At 41.9% G+C, this 19,068-nt stretch overlaps 1 protein-coding gene across 1 annotated transcript in view; it reads right to left on the minus strand.

Annotated features, from left to right (window-relative positions):
• Nucleotides 1–19,068, minus strand: part of FRK (fyn related Src family tyrosine kinase) — a 51,694-nt gene that overhangs the window by 12,086 nt on the left and 20,540 nt on the right. The window contains exons 3-4 of the mRNA XM_068162259.1: nt 12,979–13,142; nt 11,306–11,474 (exon numbers count right to left, since the gene is read on the minus strand). Of these exons, the coding sequence (XP_068018360.1) occupies nt 11,306–11,474; nt 12,979–13,142 (333 nt within the window). The remainder of the gene's footprint in view (nt 1–11,305; nt 11,475–12,978; nt 13,143–19,068) is intronic.

The raw sequence follows: 19,068 nt of genomic DNA on the forward strand, positions 1-19,068 counted from the left end.
AATAACTGAGATTGTTTTCTGTCTTTCAAAGCACATTAGCATCTCAAATCTTCACAGTTCCCACAGAAAACAGACAGTGCAGCTGAAATACACAGTTAATGAGTGAAACATGCCAGTTGCATAGGGACAGAGAACATATGTGTGCCAGCCACCAGAAATCTAAAAGTTAAAATTAACCACCCCCAGACAGAAAAGAACAAAATAAAGATTAGTCCAGAAAGTTAGCAGATATAATTTAAGCAAACAATTATGCTGCAACCAGATAACAAAGTGACTAGGAGCTGAGGTGCCTAGGTAATGAGGATAACATTTCTGACAGAAGAGAGTGCTGCAATGAGAATTTGTGGCACCAGGGTGTTTTTATTCAGCTTCAGCAATCAAAGCTTGAAAGCATTGCAATGACTTTAGCATATAAGGGGTAGATGTGTGCATTTGATGCACATAAATACAGATAACTATTTCTAATGTTCATATAATAGCAACCTTATTAGACACAGCAATGCATGCACAGATATAAAGGTAATTTTACACTCTCTTAAATGCAGAATTATCTTAACAGCTAATGATCCCAGCTTTTTAAGTGTTACATGAGGTGATAATATCCCTAGTTCTCTTCATATACACAGGAAGCCAGTGCAGAAACTGTGTCAAAGAAACAATACAAAAACGGTACAGAGCTACAGAGTTGGTGGCAAATTTAGGAATGGAATGGAATGGAATGGAATGGAATGGAATGGAATGGAATGAGAATAAGAATAAGAATAGAATAGAATAGAATAGAATAGAATAGAATAGAATAGAATAGAATAGAATAGAATAGAATAGAATAGACCAGGTTGGAAGAGACCTTTGAGATCATCGCGTCCAACCTATCATCCAACACCACCTAATCAACTAACCCATGCAACCAAGCACCCTGTCAAGTCTCCTCCTGAACACCTCCAGCGATGGTGACTCCACCACCTCCCCGGGCAGCCCATTCCAATGGGCAATCACTCTCTCTGTGAAGAATTTCCTCCTAACCCCCAGCCTAAACCTCCCCTGGTGCAGCCTGAGACTGTGTCCTCTTGTTCTGGTACTGGTTGCCTGGGAGAAGAGACCAATCTCTGCCTGTATACAACCTCCCTTCAGGTAGTTGTAGAGAGCAATAAGGTCATCCCTGAGTCTCCTCCTCTCCAGGCTAAGCAACTCCAGCTCCCTCAGCCTCTCCTCACAGGGCTTGTGTTCCAAACCCCTCACCAACTTTGTTGCCCTTCTCTGGACTCGTTCCAGCAAGTCAACCTCCTTCCTAAACTGAGGAGCCCAGAACTGGAAACAGGACTCGAGGTGTGGCCTAACCAGTGCAGTGTACAGGGGCAGAATGACCTCCCTGCTCCTGCTGGCCACACTGTTCCTGATGCAGGCCAGGATGCCATTGGCCCTCCTGGCTGCCTGGGCACACTGCAGGCTCATGTTCATCCTACCATCGATCAGCACCTCCAGGTCCCTCTCTGCCTGGATGCTCTCAGCCACTCTGACCCCAGCCTGTAGCTCTGCATGGGGTTGCTATGGCCGATGTGCAGAACTGGCACTTGGATGTGTTCAATCTCATGCCGTTGGATTCTGGCCATTAGAGCTGAGATGTCCTGGATAGGGGATTGGTTAGAAAAATGCATGCACAACTAAAGAACCCACAAAGTTTTCTCTATGAATGATCCACTAGTGATCAGATATTGTTTGTGGTAAATGGCAAATAACATCTGCTTCACAATAGTGATCAGATATTGTTTGTGGTAAATGGCAAATAACATCTGCTTCACAATACTTGTGCAAACAAATGTGGAATTATCCAACTACTCAAATGCTTCCTTCTGCTCAAATCAAAATAGTTGCATTAAGAAAATAATATAGTGAAGGGGCATGGGGAGTGGGGGAGAAACCTACCCAAGCCTAGCCTGCTCTGTGCAACGCTTAAAAACAAACTCTTCTCTTAGTGTAAGCAAACTGAGTCATTTGGTAAGCCAAGGCTGCAAGAGTAAGAGTCCTTATTTTATGTTGTTTTGACACAAGGTAACCAACAAGGTTCATTTTGGAGTTTGACTCTGTTCCAAACATGGATGTTTAAATGAAGAGAAATGCTGGGAGGATGCTAAGTGGCTCAGCAATAAAACTCCACCAGAAAGTCTGTTCTACAGAGCAAACTGCCAATCAGCTTGGGCCACCTACAAACACCACCTACCCTAACTGGCACCTCCTGAAAAGTGCTCCAGGATGTGTGATCTCATACCCTTACATCAGTGAAAGAGGAATGACTCAGAAATGACAGACTTTGTGAAAAAAGACCCACTTGACATTGCAACTTGGGAGAGCGAAGATTATTGCAAAGGACAGGTGCTCCTCTCTCCCATATCCTCATAGTTTCCTTGCCAATCCCACGGGGTCCAATTTGACAATACATTACAAGATGCCATTAGGAAGCATGGTGAAAGTTAATGGATTTCCATGCCATGAATAAATGGATAGCAGCCAATAATACATCTCCTCAACAGGTGCAGGCTATACCCATTTCCTTTTGTCACTGTCAGAGAAAAGTGGGGACCTGCATGAAAACTAAATGGCTCACACTTGGACTGGATAAAGCAGAAGCTATGACAGCCAGGTGGAAAAAAATAGTCAAATATCTGTAATGCTAATGCTACATCCTTTCTCTCTTTAATGTTAGTACTCTTTACAGGTTGGTTTGAACTTTACAGCAATCCTAGATGAACATTCTAGGGTTGTCTTTATAGGGTTTGGATTCACATTGATACTGATTTACTTTTGTGGTCCATTTGCTTAATCTTCTCAAGATATATTCATTTGTCATGGAAATCATCCTGAAGTCTACAGAGAAGCTGCATGATATGAAGTATTCTGCCTCCAAAGGTAAATGCAAAAGCAGGACTAGTGATTTAGCAGTGGTGCCAGACTTTGACAAGTTGATCCTAAAAAGGATGAAGTATTCCCTAACTTGGGCTCTACCAAATCACCTGCCCTCTATGGGTCATTATACAGGATTTCTTCACACCATAGTAAATGACAGTCTTGATTTGTTCCCACCATCAAAGTTTGCCTACAAGGAATCTCTCAGTTTAATCACGCTATAAACTTCTCCCAACATACTAAACCCAAGGAGCATGTTTTTCACATAGGACAACTTCTAACAAATTGATCAAGAAGGAAGTAATCTATTAGCTGATAGCAGCAAATCCTTCTTTACTCTGTAAAAGTAATTAATAATGACAGCAACCCAGTGACATGATCAGTAAGTATTTCCTTATATAGTAAATGCAAAGAGCACGTGTAACCTTCAGTTTTACTTAGTTTATACCTTTAAACAGCACAAGCAGCAGATAGTGCTCAAAAACCTCTCTAGAGCCCTGTAGCTCTTATACTGTGATTAATAAGTGGATTGGATGCTAAATGGGGGAAAAAATATCAAAAATGTAGTGTCTTTATCAGTATGTTGGATGATAGGTTGGACTCGATGATCTCAAAGGTCTTTTCCAACCTGGTTAATTCTATTCCATTCCATTCCATTCCATTCCATTCCATTCCATTCCATTCCATTCCACTCCATTCCATTCCATTCCACTCCATTCCAGTCCATTCCAAGGGTGACCTTATTGCTCTCTACAACTACCTTAAAGGGGGTTGTAGACAGGCAGAGGTTGGCAACCAGTACCAGAACAAGAGGACACAGTCTCAGGCTGCGCCAGGGGAGGTTAGGCTTGAGGTTAGGAGGAAGTTTTACACAGAGAGAGTGATTGCCCATTGGAATGGGATGCCTGGGGAGGTGGTGGAGTCATCATCATTGGAGGTGTTCAGGAGGAGACTTGATAGGGTGCTTGGTTGCATGGTTTAGTTGATTAGGTGGTGTTGGATGATAGGTTGGATGCGATGATCTTGAAGGTCTCTTCCAACCTGGTCTGGTCTATTCTGTTCTACTCTCTTCTACTTCTACTTCTATTCTATTCTATTCTATTCTATTCTATTCTATTCTATTCTATTCTATTCTATTCCATTCCATTCCATTCCATTCCATTCCATTCCATTCCATTCCATTCCATCCCATTCCATTCCATTCCATTCCATTCCATTCCATTCCATTCCATTCCATTCCATTCCATTCCATCATTTTAGCAACTAGATAAGCAAAACCACTGCCTCTAAAACCAAGCTAACAGGCTTGTTACAGATTAGTTAGAGAAAGCCTGTCACTGTAGTGGCAAAATTACAATACATATCTTTGAGGAAGTTTATATGAAAGAAACAGATAAAATATGCCACAGGGGTAATATAGTTTTTAGCTGTAGGCAGTTTTTAGCTGTAGACAGTTTTTAGCTGTTAGTGGTACACACAGTTTAAAGAATAGATGGCTGGGTAGAAACAAGTTGATCAAACCCCAACCACTTAACAAAAGCTTTTACTGAAACAAGTATCCCACGTGTAAGGCACATGTATGGCAGCAGACTGATAAGTACCTGAAGAAAATACTCTCTTTTTATCATTTCCTTTTGAAATCAAAAATGCTTTGTAAATATTAATGTCCCTCTTAAGAGCAAAATGTTGGAATAGGTTTCTTTCATGCCTTCAGTGCTGTGCTGCTTTGTCAGGAATCACCTCTAATTTAAACTTCCTTAAAGCAGGTGTAGCAATTCTGATTACTTTCTCCCTGAAAATATTTCGTTCACATCACAAGGTTAAAACTGATAATTGGAGAATTAGTTAGAAAGGTCAGTCATTTTCCAGGTTCTACCAGCCTAAAGGTAAGTGGTCCTTTAATATTTGATAAGCTCCTCCAGAGACACTTTGTTTGCAGCTTTCAATAAACCCTCCCAAATGACTTCAAAGTAACCTTCTGCTTCAGATCAACCTTGCCTTCTGAATGAGTTTCTACAAAATGAACTTACACACAGAGTACATTGACCAGGTACTGTGATCTTATGGGTAAGATTATGCATAAGCTGAGCAACCTGATGTAGTGTGAGGTGTCCCTGCCCATGGCAGGGGGGTTGGAACTGGATGATCCTTGAGGTCCCTTCCAACCCTGACAATTCTGTCATTCTAGGAATAAATAACATTAAAACCACCACGGTTTTGGTGATAAGAGTCTCAGTGTAAACTATTCACAGGTATCTGACAATCCTCAAGCAGCTTTCTCCACCACAGAGAAGTGAACTCACAAGTTAGTGTAAGGGTATGCACTGAACTAAGTGGAATAACAGATCTTTTTTATTTGCTCAGGGAAATTAGGAGACTGCCTTGAGTGCAAAGATTTTTGTGTCTTTATATTGCATATGCACTTAAAGAGATGACATATTGAAGAAGCAAAAATATTGTTAAAACCTCCAGTGACAGTACCAACCTAGAGACTATTTTGAGAAAGCCTGATGGAGGGGGGAAAAAAAAAAGGAAAGAATAAAGTCATGTTTCGGCAGCTTCCATGCAAAGAGAGAAGCTTAAGGGATGCCTTACAATATGATAATGACAAATGCATCTGTCAGCTTGAACAGGCATAAGGAACTTTCTCAGATACAATTAATTGGTGATGATAGATGCCTGCTTTACATGCTGACAGTTGGAGAAGCAAGCTAGCACAGACAATAGGTTCTGGAGAATCCATCACACTCAGCACAGGACAAAGCAGAAATCCCTGCTGCAATGATTTCTACTTAAACAGGAAAAAAAAAAACCCAATGTCTCTATAAGGAAATAAAACTCCAAATGTGTTTATCTGACATGTAAGTGCTTATTTCTTCCTACTAATTATTCAAAAAGCCCAATCTAAATGCCTAAAACCAGGACAAAATATAGCTGGTATGCTACAAGAGTCTGCACTGAACTCTTTCAAGCAGTTCCCTGTCCTTCTTGAACTGAGAGAGAGGCCCAGAGCTGGACACAATATTCCAGATGCAACCTTACTAGGGCAGAGTGGTACATAACTGTCAAAGACAGCAAAGGCAACTTCTCTCTGTGCCTCTGTCTCCAGACTAGAAGATTTGTAGTTAGTATTTTGTTGAGGACCAGCTGTTTGGTTAGTAAATATAAGCCCTGAATCTCAGTAGAGGGGTGAAATGTAAGGCCATATAACAGCGAAGTATTCAGACGAGGCATGATATAGGGCAGATGCAGTCTGCAAAATAACACTCAGCAGGAAAACTCAAACTAGCAGAAATCCCTTCTGACCTTCAGGTCTATACATCTATGACATACTGCTTGCATTATGTTTGCCAAGTGATTACCTTCCTTGATTAACCTGCTCCTGCTTGGTAATGAGAGCATGGTTCCATGTCACAATTTCTCCGGTGGTAAAGCCATATGAACAGAGCCCTCTCTCTCTCAATCCCCCATATTTGCCAGGTAACGGGGGAATATGATAAAGTGGAAGTTCTTATGATACTGTAAAGTAACTTAACAAAAAGATTTTGATTTAAAATACATCCCCTCCTCCCACAGCATAAAGAAAACTGATTTAGATCTTTGAGCCAAGCAACAGGAGAGGATCATTTTAGTGTGGTACACTTGAAGCCTGAAATATTGCCCACGTGAGTATTGGAAGCTTCAATCATCAGCATATAACATGATGCATTTTTGATTACTCATGAACCACTACACTTTCCATTTACTTAACATCTTCATATTATGATGAATGAAATCACCTGATCCAGCCCTTGCTGTAATTATTTGTTACTCAGATTAGGTTGAGGGTACTGGGGTTTTTGTCTCTAATTATTGAAATGTTATTCCTCATGAGTAATGATAAGAACAAGCTATGGCAAGCCAGTGTGCTGATTACTGTCATGTACTCCAAATGGTGAAAAACATTGTGCAGAGGAGGATGATTCCCTAGAGGAGTGTACTACAAGGTTAAATGCTTCCATTTAAGACTGTTTGAACTATTTTTGTAGAGCAAGATAGTTCACAAAGTACAACGATAAGAGATTCAGTGGTACCTCTATAATCCATGAAGATGGCTTTGAGCATCAAAGTCTTCACTCTGAGCATCACTAAGTGCAATGCACAACTTCCTTATCATGGCATTAGATCACAAGCTCTGGGCTATCGGAGCACTGCATCCAGGCAGGGCTCATGTCTGCACTAACTCAATATAACCCACTGTGAAATCAATGAGACTGCTACTGCTGACCTTAATGGGAGCCAGACCAGAGTTTAAAAAACAGAGATGGAAAAGATATTGATTAAACAAACCCCTTTTCCCAGCCAAGCTTTGATACTACAAGAAGTATCACAGCTGAAAATGTTTCTTCCACTGCACTATGCTAAGCTTACAGCGAACATTATGTTTATTCCAGTGTAGAGTTCTATTTTTTAGCTACTAAACCTATTGAAGAAGTTTATATGATCATTTTGGGGGGGTTACAGTATTCGGCAACTGCATTCTTAGGATGCTGTATTGTTACAGAAACCCAAAGCCCCCTTCCTTTCCTGTACTGTTACAGAAACCCAAAGCCCCCTTCCTTTCCTGTGCTGTTATAGAACCCCAAAGCCCCCTTCCTTTCCTGTGCTGTTACAGAACCCCAAAGCCCCCTCCCTTTCCTGCACTGTTACAGGACTCCAAAGCCCCTTCCTTTCCTGCACTGTTACAGAAACCCAAAGCCCCCTTCCTTTCCTGTACTGCTACAGAAACCCAAAGCCCCCTTCCTTTCCTGTACTGCTACAGAAACCCAAAGCCCCCTTCCTTTCCTGTACTGTTACAGAAACCCAAAGCCCCCTTCCTTTCCTGTACTGTTACAGAAACCCAAAGCCCCCTTCCTTTCCTGTGCTGTTATAGAACCCCAAAGCCCCCTTCCTTTCCTGTGCTGTTACAGAACCCCAAAGCCCCCTCCCTTTCCTGCACTGTTACAGGACTCCAAAGCCCCCTTCCTTTCCTGTACTGTTACAGAGCCCCAAAGCCCCTTCCTTTCCTGTACTGTTACAGAACCCCAAAGCCCTCTTCCTTTCCTATACTGTTACAGAACCCCAAAGGCCCCTTCCTTTCTTGCACTGTTACAGAGCCCCAAAGCCCTCTTCCTTTCCTGCTCTAGAAGTACTGCATTCTCTGTGTGCTTTATCAGCAAGACATTGAAAGGACAATGAATGAACAGTCAAAGAATGGATCTCCACAGATCACTTTAGCATTAAACACATTAAAATCTGTTTCAAAGACAACATTAAGTAACTGTTCCTTTGCTTCAGGTGGAGCCAGGCTCTTCTCAGTGGTACCCAATGACAGAACAAGGGGCAATGGGTGGAAGTTGAGGCATAGGAAGTTTCATGTAAATATGAGGAACAGTTTTTTCACTGGGAGGGTGACAGAGCACTGGAACAGGCTGCCCAGGGGAGTTGTGGAGTCTCCCCCTCTGGAGATATTCAAAACTCGCCTGGATGCGTTCTTGTGTGATCTGGTGTAGGTGACCCTGCTCTGGCAGCAGGGTTGGACTGGAAGAGCTTTCAAGATCCCTTCCAGCCCCTGAAATTCTGTGATTCTGTGAGTGTCAGTAGAGGTCATTCAGCTGAGCAGCATCAAAAACAAAAAATAAAAGTTAATTGCAGCTGGATCTTGCCATCAGTGGTTCACCTATTTCTGGCTAGTCTTGTCAATCTGATGCAACCCATTATTAAAAGAGAAATTTCTTTCACAGAGAACTGATGATATATACTGTCCCCACCATACAGAAGGAAAAGCTACATCAGAGCTTTGAAATGAGTTATGAAGAGATGAAATATGATTAAGATAACTTCCCATATATGCATATTCAATACCAGATAAATGTCAGCTTCACTTTCTCAGTAAAGAAATAAGTAGAAATGCATGCTTTGCACTTTGTTCAAAATCTAATTATTTTGTTTGATGAGGAACAAGTCTTGTCTTAGAGTACTAATTACCACATAATTTCTTCAAGAGGGAAGGAAAAGACAATTTCTAAAAGCAAATATCACAGGAATTTAAGACAGCTTAGTCTCATATTTTTTTCCTTCCAGCTTCTTCTATTCCTCCTTTAAATACTGTTTAAGAGCCTTGACACTTTAGTGAGGACCCTTCAGTCTTCTGCAACAAAATAGACTTATCCAGATGTCCTATAGACATAGCTGAATTATTGAGACCATCACTGGACAGTGGTGGTAAAATTACAGACCATTACAACCATTTATAGTAAATCAGATGGACAAATGAGCTTCTTGTCTTATGCAGAAAGGCAAGCATCATATTGAACTGTTTAAACTGAGATCTGGCCTGTCAGAAATGTGAAGCCCCTCTTTACATATCTAGGCTTGTTCCTCCTTTTAGCATCATATTTGGAGAAAAATGTGGTTACTACCCTGGAACATCCCAAAGACCTTCTGAAAACAGTAAGACATCTAACACAACTGAGCTACACAAAGAATCTGGTTGAACTGTTTAATCTAACGTAGAAAAGACCAAAAAGTCACTTGATAATCGCTTTCTAGTATGTAAAACACTGCTGTAAAGAGGAAGAAAATAATAGGTACTCTTTAGGCATGGTGTGTAAGACAAGAGGTAATGGGCTTGTACTGCAGAATGAAAGATGCTGCTCAGACATAAAGAGAAAAAGACTAGATTCAGACTTGTGGTTTCAGATGTCCATAAAAATAGGCATGGGTGTCACTGCACAGAAGGTATAGACTCAGTGTCTTTGGAAAGGGAAATGCATGGAGATTTCAAGATGGTTTGTGTTTTCTGGGCCACTAGGGAGACGAATCAGTTCACTGGGAAAAAAAGGATGCTGTCTTTCACAAAAGTTACAGGAGGCCTGAGCATTTTTCTCTAATTCAGTGATGCTTTGCTTTCAGTCTGCAAGTCCCACAACACAGAAAAATATCCTGATGCAAGATAGCTCAACAAAACCACAGGCTTAAATTCCTGCCTGTTCAGGAGACCATTCAAGCAGGGCTCGAGCATATTGTTAATCTGAATCCAAGATCTAAATCTGTTCTGCTCCCTGAAACATGATCATTAATGGCCAACACAAGCTTTTTCAATTAACCCCAACTCATTACATTGTTATCTCACTTTAAAAAACATGTACATCATCCAGGCTACCTTTCTTATCTATGTGGTTCTTGCCATCTGCTGGCAGATATTTTATGTTGCCAATATAAAATGCCCAAATTACTTGAAATTAAAGCAATATAGTTAAGGAAAATGCTAAAAAGCTGTGTTAGTAACAAGGCTGTGTTATATGTAAATATTGGGTACTAATATTGTGCAACACAAACTTTGAGAGTTTTGTTTTCCAAGCACTATTAAAATCAAAGCACTTCTTGAACACAAACTTGACATAGTACCTGTTCCACATTACCAAAGGAAACATTATAATGTAGCATCTAATTGCTAGAAGGAATTCTAAAGATGGCAAGCCAGTAGCTCACCAATTACTTCACCTACAGATGTAATTCCATACAAGCAATGTTGTACAAAGGAGATGGCCTTGTTGAGGTTGCCTTTTTAGAACAGAATTAACCAGGTTGCAAAAGACCCTTGAGATCGAGTCCAACCTACCACCCAACACTATCTAATCAAATAAACCATGGCACAAAGTGCCTCATCCAGTCTTTTCTTAAACACTTCCAATGATGGTGACTCCACCACCTCCCTGGGCAGCACATTCCAATGGCCAATCTCTCTTTCTGGGAAGAACTTCTTCCTAACATCCAGCCTAAACCTCCCCTGGTGCAGCTTGAGACTGTGTCCTCTTGTTCTGGTGCTGGTTGTCTGACAGAAGAGACCAACCCCCACCTGGCTACAACCTCCCTTCAGGTAGTTGTAGACAGCAAGAAGGTCTCCCCTGAGCCTCCTCTTCTGCAGGCTAAGCCACCCCAGCTCCCTCAGCCTCTCCTCATAGGGCTGTGCTCCAAACCCCTCCCCAGCTTTGTTGCCCTTCTCTGGACACGTTCCAGCAAGCCAACATCTTTCCTAAATTGGGGGGCCCAGAACTGGACACAGGACTCAAGGTGTGGCCTAACCAGGGGTGAGTACAGGGCTAGAATGAGTTCCCTGCTCCTCCTGGGCACGCTATTCCTAATATTCCTGATAGTAAGAATGAGTGCAGCTCATATGGAAACAGAAAAATCATATACAACTGTAATTCAAAATACCAAAGAACATCTGGACCTTGAGCTCTCCTAATCTCCATGTTAAGTGCATGGATTTTTAAGATTAATTGCATGTATGGATAAGATCTCTTTTCAGTAACCTTCAAGAAATAAAAGGGCAAGCTTGCTACTATTTCACACTGTTGACATTTAAGAGTAATTCACCTACCTGGTTTTAGTGTTTTGATTGCCACAGGGGTGGTGTTATTCCACAGTCCTTCCCACACCTCACCAAACTGACCAGATCCTAACTTTTTCAGCAGTTTCAGAGACTGTCGGTCTATCTCCCACTGGTCAGCAGTTTTATACGACAAATCAAAAGTAGCAGGAATTTGTACCTGGCAAAAGAAAGTAAATAATACAGTAATTGAGACTGCTAATATTTTTTTCAGCAGCACATGTGAGTTGTTGTTAACTTTGTTGTGTAAAGTCACAGCTGATAAATAATGTTTCCTGAGGTCATAGAATCATAGAATGGTTTGGGATGGGAGTGACCCCCAAATGTCATCTAGTCCAACACCCCTCCAGTGAGCAGGGACATCCTCCACTAGATCAGGCTGCCCAAAGCCCCATCCAGCCTGACCTTGAACGTTTCCAAAGAATAGGGACCTTAAATACCTGCCTGGGCAGCCTGTTCCAGTGTTCCACTGCCCTCATGGTAAAGAACTTCCTCCTAATGTTCTACTTAAATCTATTCTTCTCTAACTTCAAACCACTGCCCCTCAGCCTATCATTACAAGCCTTTGTAAAGCCTTCTTGTAGCCCCCTTCAGGTATTGGAAAGCTGCTATTAGGTCTTCCCAGAGCCTTCTTTTCTCCAAGCTGAACCACCCCAGCTCACTCAGCCTGTCCTCGTAGCAGAGTTCATACATATATATAGACCGAGCTGAGAACATAGATTACAGCCCACAGACTAGGGGTACATTTTTTTGCTAGAAATAGGAAATACTCAACAGTAACAAACAAAATTTTGCCATTAAAACCAAAAATTAGAAATCAGCCCTCTAGCAAGCCTTATGCACAGCGATGTCTTGCTTGCCAGAACCTTGTGGGCTTGTCTCAGCAATTACTTCTGGACAGCTAGAGTTATGAAGTTGAAGATTTCATCTCCATATTGATTTAAAAAATAAAACAAAGGTATTCATAAATCATGAGTTGGCATATGTTCTCCTCTAGCCACAGGATGATTTGTTCAAAACAGAGTGGTATTTTATTATCAACATATCAGCATCGAGAGAGAAACTGTGGCACTACTCAGAACCTCCTGAAAATAAGCAGATCAACATTTTCATAGGATCATAGAATCAATGAGGTTGGAAAAGACCTCAGAGATCATCAAGTCCAACCTATCACCCAACACCTCATGACTAACTAAACCATGGCTTCAAGTACCATGTCCAATCTCTTTTAGAACACTTCCAGGCATGGTGGCTCCACCATCTCCCTGGGCAGCAGATTCCACTGGCCAACAACTCTTTCTGTGAAGAATTTCTTCCTAACATCCAGCCTAAACTTCCCCTGGTGCAGTTGAGACTGTGTCCTCTTTTTCTGGTGCTGGTTGCCTGGGAGAAGAGACCAACCCCCACCTGGCTACAGCCTCCTTTCAGGTAGTTGTAGACAGCAAGAAGGTCTCCTCTGAGCCTCTTTTCTAGGCTGAACATCCCTAGCCTCTCCTCATAGGGCTTGTGCTCAAGACCTCTCCCCAGTCTCACTGCCCTTCTCTGGACACATTCAAGTGTAAAATGAAATGATAGAAGCAGGTATGGGGTTAACCCCTCCTGAGTGACAGCTGATGAGTTAGTTTACAAGAATGATGTTGCACAGTTGTAGCATCTCCTCTTACCTTTGGGCATGGCTTTCCCAGCACCATGCAGAGGCCATCGCTGTTCTTGCTGTAATAGTCAACAAGCTCATTCAGAGTTTTGAAAGTCTTCCTTCTGCTCAGGAAAAAGCCTCCTTCATCCAGCTTTCTGATCCTGTAGTGCTTCACAGATACACTATCAAAAACTAAGAAGATTTAAATAGATTAAGTTACCAGGAATTGTAGCAGTGGTACAGTTAGATGAGCTTTCCATTTAACCACTCACAGAGGAGAAAAAACCATTTCTGAACATGACTTTTTCATTTAGGCCTTTATCATCTAAAGCTTACAAATCATGAGTTTTCTCGTCAAGTCAGAACTGAGAAGTATCATTTTAATGACATTATTTATTACCTAAGGTGATCCATTTCTCTCCTTCATTAGGTCTCTTTTATATTGTCCATATGAGGATGAAAGCAAACATGAAAATCATCAAATCAGTTTATGGGTGCTTGGCTGAAAGTCTCTCTTCCTTTTCTACTTCTTCATTTTCTGTTTCTTTTTACTTTCTAGCTTTATTACACTTCAGTGTTAGGCAGGACAGAGAGTGACAATATTTTCTGAAAGACTTGAATTTTGAAAGCCAGATTGACACTCTTCTAGTCACTATCATCCACCCAGGGATGAAATCTAAACAGCAAAAATAAGATAGAACAAACCCAACCAGCTTATGAGTAAACCATCATAAGGTTTCTCAATGTATTTATGAGGACCTTAAATTATTTCAGTTTCAAAGTTGAAAGCTATTGCTTAAAAAAAAGTCTTTTTGAAACCCAAAGTCCACAGTTTGGATATCTTAACATATCTAACTATTTTCTTTCCACAATGAACCTTACTGGGAAAGAAGAATCTCAGCCATATAAAGCATAGCTTAAAAGGGAAGATGTGTTAAAGAGCAGGATAAATTTTCTGCAGCTCGAACAGGGGATACATCTATCAATGGAAGGAGATTTTCTGAGCCTAGGAATTTCAGGTGGGAAAATGCACAGAGCTCAAGGAATGCTACCAAGCTGTAACGAGATTGAGAGACAAGTACTTGAGAGTGAGGACAAGTGGTTTTTTTGCCAACTGTTAGTGATAGTATGGGAACAAAGTGAAGAGTCACTGACTGTCCAGTTAGGGTAGGGGCCAGTGAGACTGAGGATAAGACAAAAAAGGAGAATGGGATCACCTAACACAAGCCCTATGAGGAGAGACTGAGGGAGCTGGGGTTGCTTAGCCTGGACAAGAGGAGACTCAGGGGTGACCTCATTGCTCTCTACAACTACCTGAAGGGAGGTTGTAGACAGGCAGATGTTGGTCTCTTCTCCCAGGCAGCCAGTACCAGAACAAGAGGACACAGTCTCAGGCTGCCCCAGGGGAAGTTTAGGCTGGATGTTAGGAGGAAGTTCTATACAGAGAGCGTGATTGCCCATTGGAATGGGCTGCCCGGGGAGGTGGTGGAGTCACCATCATTGGAGGTGTTCAGGAGGAGACTTGATGGGGTGCTTGGTGCCATGGTTTATTTGTTTAGGTGGGTTGGATTGGTTGATGGGTTGGACACGGTGATCTTGAGGGTCTCTTCCAACCTGGTTTATTCTATTCTATTCTAATGAGTGTAGGGAATGGCCAGAAGGAGAAACACTGGAGGGGGAAGTAGGAATAGGTTAAAAAAGGGGGAGAAAGCCCAGGGCATCATGCCCTGCATTTAAAGAAACAACAGATGAACAGAGAAACAACAGATGAACAGATGAACAGAGAAAGAGCTCTCAAGGGAAGGTAGATAATTCAGCTGATATCCTGCTCCTCATCATCCTTTACACCCTTCCAATAGGCCAGGTGGCTCCTTCCACACCCATCAATTTGGGAGACAACTACTGTCCCCTTCTCAGTCTTTTACAGAAGACAAAGGTAAGAAAAGCAGAAGGGAGGCACAGGGGAAAGGCTGCCTGCTATTTACCTTGAGTATACCTTTTAGTAGCCAGGATTCTGGAAACCTGTTCAATTTGGACATGTTGACTAGTAGGTACTCTCAGGTAAAGAAGTTAAAGGAAATATTTTTCCAATTCTAGAAAATCCAATTCTGGTACATTTTAAAATAATATAATAATTAAAATAACTATTATAATAATAATAATAGTAATAATAATAATAATAATAATAATAATAATAATATCCTCTGCAGATACAGCTGACAGATCCTTTGTACTTTTGTACTTCAACTGCATGAATTTTGGCCACCACTTTGGTTATAGCAACAGAAGGATGCACAGCTCCATATTGCCGGTGGGAAAAATATAGCAAACTTGTGGGCTGTGTGCAGTGAACAGATCTGATGTTTAAATAATTAAGCTTTAAAAAGGCAAATCGCTCCTCTCTGAAGTGCTGGCATGTATGTGCAAATCCTTTTCTCCTGCACTGTGTGATTGTCAGCCCAGGCCACCAGAGGGCGGATGGGAACTGTTGAAAAAATTGGGGGATTTTCTATCTGCCCCAGGTGATATTTTTAGAGATGAGAAAACTTAAAGTGCTGCCTGAGGGCCAGAAATGAGAATGTTTGTAAATACAGCTCCACAGCAGCAAGACAATTACACTTTCTGAATGCCATTTCAACTCAGCACCCATAATTCATGGGGTTTCATTATAAAATGCATGTGTATTTTTGTGATGTGTTAGGTGGAAACAAGGCTGAAGAAAAATAAAGGAAAGAGTAATTCAGTAACAAGGGACTGAAAATGTAATGGCTTTCCCAAGGCCCACAGGAAAGTGCCAAAGGGACAAACGAATTGCCATGAAAGGCCAGCAGGATGCCTGTGCCAGTTGTATATCACAAGTGATAGTAGTTGGACTACTTGCTGTACTTATTAGCAGGGTTACAATTGTTACTTGAAGGAACTAATATTAATACAAGAGTTGGTTTGAAGGGTGAGCTCTAATTTCTTAAATGAGCCTTGTATGAAGTTGTAGCTTCAGCTTCATACAGCTTGGATTAGCTGCTGGATTTGAAGACTGCAGTGGCTGCCTCCTCAGCTTGCCCTTCCCAAAAGGATCACAGCTCCCCATTAGATTTCTTCATGGTTTTGGTTTAATAGAAGTGTTCTCCTCTCCCTGCTTCCCATCTTCATTTGGCTGGGATGTGCAGAAGTAGAGTTTGACACCAAGGATGAAAACAAAATAATTTACTAGTGTTTCCCCAAGGCAGTAAAATTTATGGTGGCATCAGCAGAGTGAAGAGCTTCACCAAACAAATCACAGAGACACTAAGGCACCAGCACTGTCAGTGTCCCAGCGCATCTCCTGCCAGCATTCCTCCCCCAGCACCAGTACTGAAGTGGTGCCAGCTGGAGCTGCGCTTGGTCTCTACACCCAGGGTGGATGTGGGAGGAGGGTGGTTTATGAGATCATCCTCACCAGCATGGAATGGGTGCAGGGGCTGATCCAAAGCTGTTCTCCTGCCATGGCCATGATTTTGCCACTCCTATCAGTGTGCAGCTTTGGACTACTCCCTACTTTGCCTATGCTGAAAGCTAGTCTGGCCTAGAGTTTCATAGTTTCATAGTTTCATTCAGGGTTGGAAGGGACCACAAGGATCATCTAGTTCCAACCCCCCTGCCATGGGCAGGGACACCCCACACTAGATCAGGCTGGCCAGAGCCTCATCCAGCCTGCTCTTAAACACCCCCAGGGACGGGGCCTCGACCACCTCCCTGGACAACCCATTCCAGGGTCTCACCACTCTCATGGGGAAGAACCTCCTCCTCACATCTAGCCTGAATCTCCCCACCTCCAGCTTCATTCCAGTCTCCCTAGTCCTGTCACTACCTGAGATCTTGAGAAGTCCTTCCCCAGCCTTCCTGTAGGCCCCCTTCAGATACTGGAAGGCCACAATGAGGTCACCTCGGAGCCTTCTCTTCTGCAGACTGAACAGCCCCAACTCCCTCAGTCTGTCCTCATAGGAGAGGTGCTCCAGCCCTCTGATCATCCTTGTGGCCCTTCTCTGGACACGTTCCAGCACCTCCACATCCCTCTTGTAATAGGGGCTCCAGAACTGGACACAGTACTCCAGGTGGGGTCTCACCAGGGCTGAGTAGAGGGGGAGGATCACCTCCCTCGACCTGCTAGCCACACTTCTCCTGATGCAGCCCAGGAAACCACACAACACTTTTTAGGAGCAAGGGGAAAAAAAAAATGAGAAAAACACAAACTATTTACATTGTCATTTAATGCAATCAGCCTTTCAGATACCATTATTCAGTGAGGGGGGGAAGAAGAGAGCCTCCTGCTAGCGCTGGCAATGACACTCAATTAAGCTGAGCACATCTAAATTATGGCTTTTAATTAAAAAGAGGCAATGCCTAAGATGGTATCAACATGTTTAAAATTTAATACATTACACACCAGATGCTGGAGTCATCAGCATAAAAATCTGTCGACAACATGTGCATTTTTTTGGTAATGGGAAAAGCTATTTTTAAAATGTCAGACACTTTAAAATGATAGCAACACATCTCAGTGGCCTAGCTGCTCAGATGAGCTTTCCATTTAACCACTCACAGATGAGGGAAAAAAAAACACAACACGTTTCTGAGCATGACTTTCTCTTTTTCATTGAGTCATTTGTCATCTAAAGCTTACAAATCGTGAGTTTTCTCATCAAGGCAAGTCAGAAGTAGCAGTTTAGTGATGCTTTTTATTACCTAAGGTGATCCATTTGTCTCCCTCATTAGGTCTCTCTTACACTGCCCATATGAGTATGAAAGCAAGCATGAAAATCATCAAATCAGTTTGTGGGCGCTTGGCTGAAAGTCTCTCTTCCTTTTTGTACTTCTTTTCCTCTCTTCATTTTCTGTTTCTTTTTCCTTTTTAGCTTTATTACACTTCAGTGTTAGGCAGGACAGAGAATGACAATATTTTCTGAAAGACTTTAATTTTGGAAGCCAGGTTGTCGCTCTTCTAGTCACTATCATCCACCCAGGGATGACATCAAAACAGCAAAATAAGATAGAACAAACCCAACCGGTCCTGCAAGGGATGGGAGCTTGGGGATGGAAACAGAAATTAAGGACATACTCCAATATGAGGTTGTGACTTCTCTCTTGTCATTGTATTGGCTGCCAAGGAGAAAGAAGCCATCCCAGATCTTTTAAGAGAAATCATTCTGAACCACTGTTCCTCCAGACAACACTGGAACAAAGAGGAGTGAGTCAGAAAAAACAGCCTTCTCCATAGCATCTGGTGGACTAAACAACCTTCCTTCCAATTAATACTCCCCACAGCACAATCCACTTCACCATTTGCTTCAGAATGCGCTTGTTCTCCCCAAAGCAGACATAAGTAATGAGATTATGGACATACAATGTCTAGACCATTATGTATACTGTTCATTTGGATGCAAAAAAAAAGCTTGCCCAACACAAGCAGATTGCATTTAGTCAAGCCTGCTCAGTAAGCAGCAAATAATATTTAGCTCTTCAGGATGAAGTAGCATGTCTAGGACACATTACAGTCAAGACTGGGAAGCTGCTAAAAGGTCTGGCAGCACTGGTAAAACACATCGTTGATGCTGCCTACAAACTGCTTCAGAGCTTATTTTCTTTCTTTGCCTAAAAGAATGTTTGATCAATCTGAAATGACGGATAGATACATGCATACAGATAAATACATGCATACAGATAGATACATGCATACAGATAGATACATGCATAGATGTACATATCCCCATGCTTGTTCATGAAGGAGGGCTGCCTCCTGTAGCTGGAACCTTGCCTCCACATAGAGAATATTTTTCAGCACTGCTTTTCCTTTCCTTCCTCAAACAAATCAGCATGGGAGAAATCCACACTGATGGTTTCATATCTCGCTGTTAGCAGTCGTCATCAAACCTCCTGCTCATGAAAAAGCTATACAGGAACCTGAAAAACATCTACCATAAGCCTTTAGAGTTGAATCAAATACACTAAATCAGAATATATTTTCTATCTACAGTCTGTAAGGGAAAAATTAAAAAGCAGCATTAAAGGATGAGTTCATCTTAGCACAAATGCTGACTTTGTTGTCATCCTCTTGGATTGTTCACTGCAGTACTTCATATTT

The sequence above is a fragment of the Melanerpes formicivorus genome, unplaced genomic scaffold, assembly GCF_026170545.1.
Source record: "Melanerpes formicivorus ecotype bairdi unplaced genomic scaffold, bMelFor1.0.p_v2 SCAF_63, whole genome shotgun sequence".
NCBI lineage: Eukaryota > Metazoa > Chordata > Aves > Piciformes > Picidae > Melanerpes > Melanerpes formicivorus.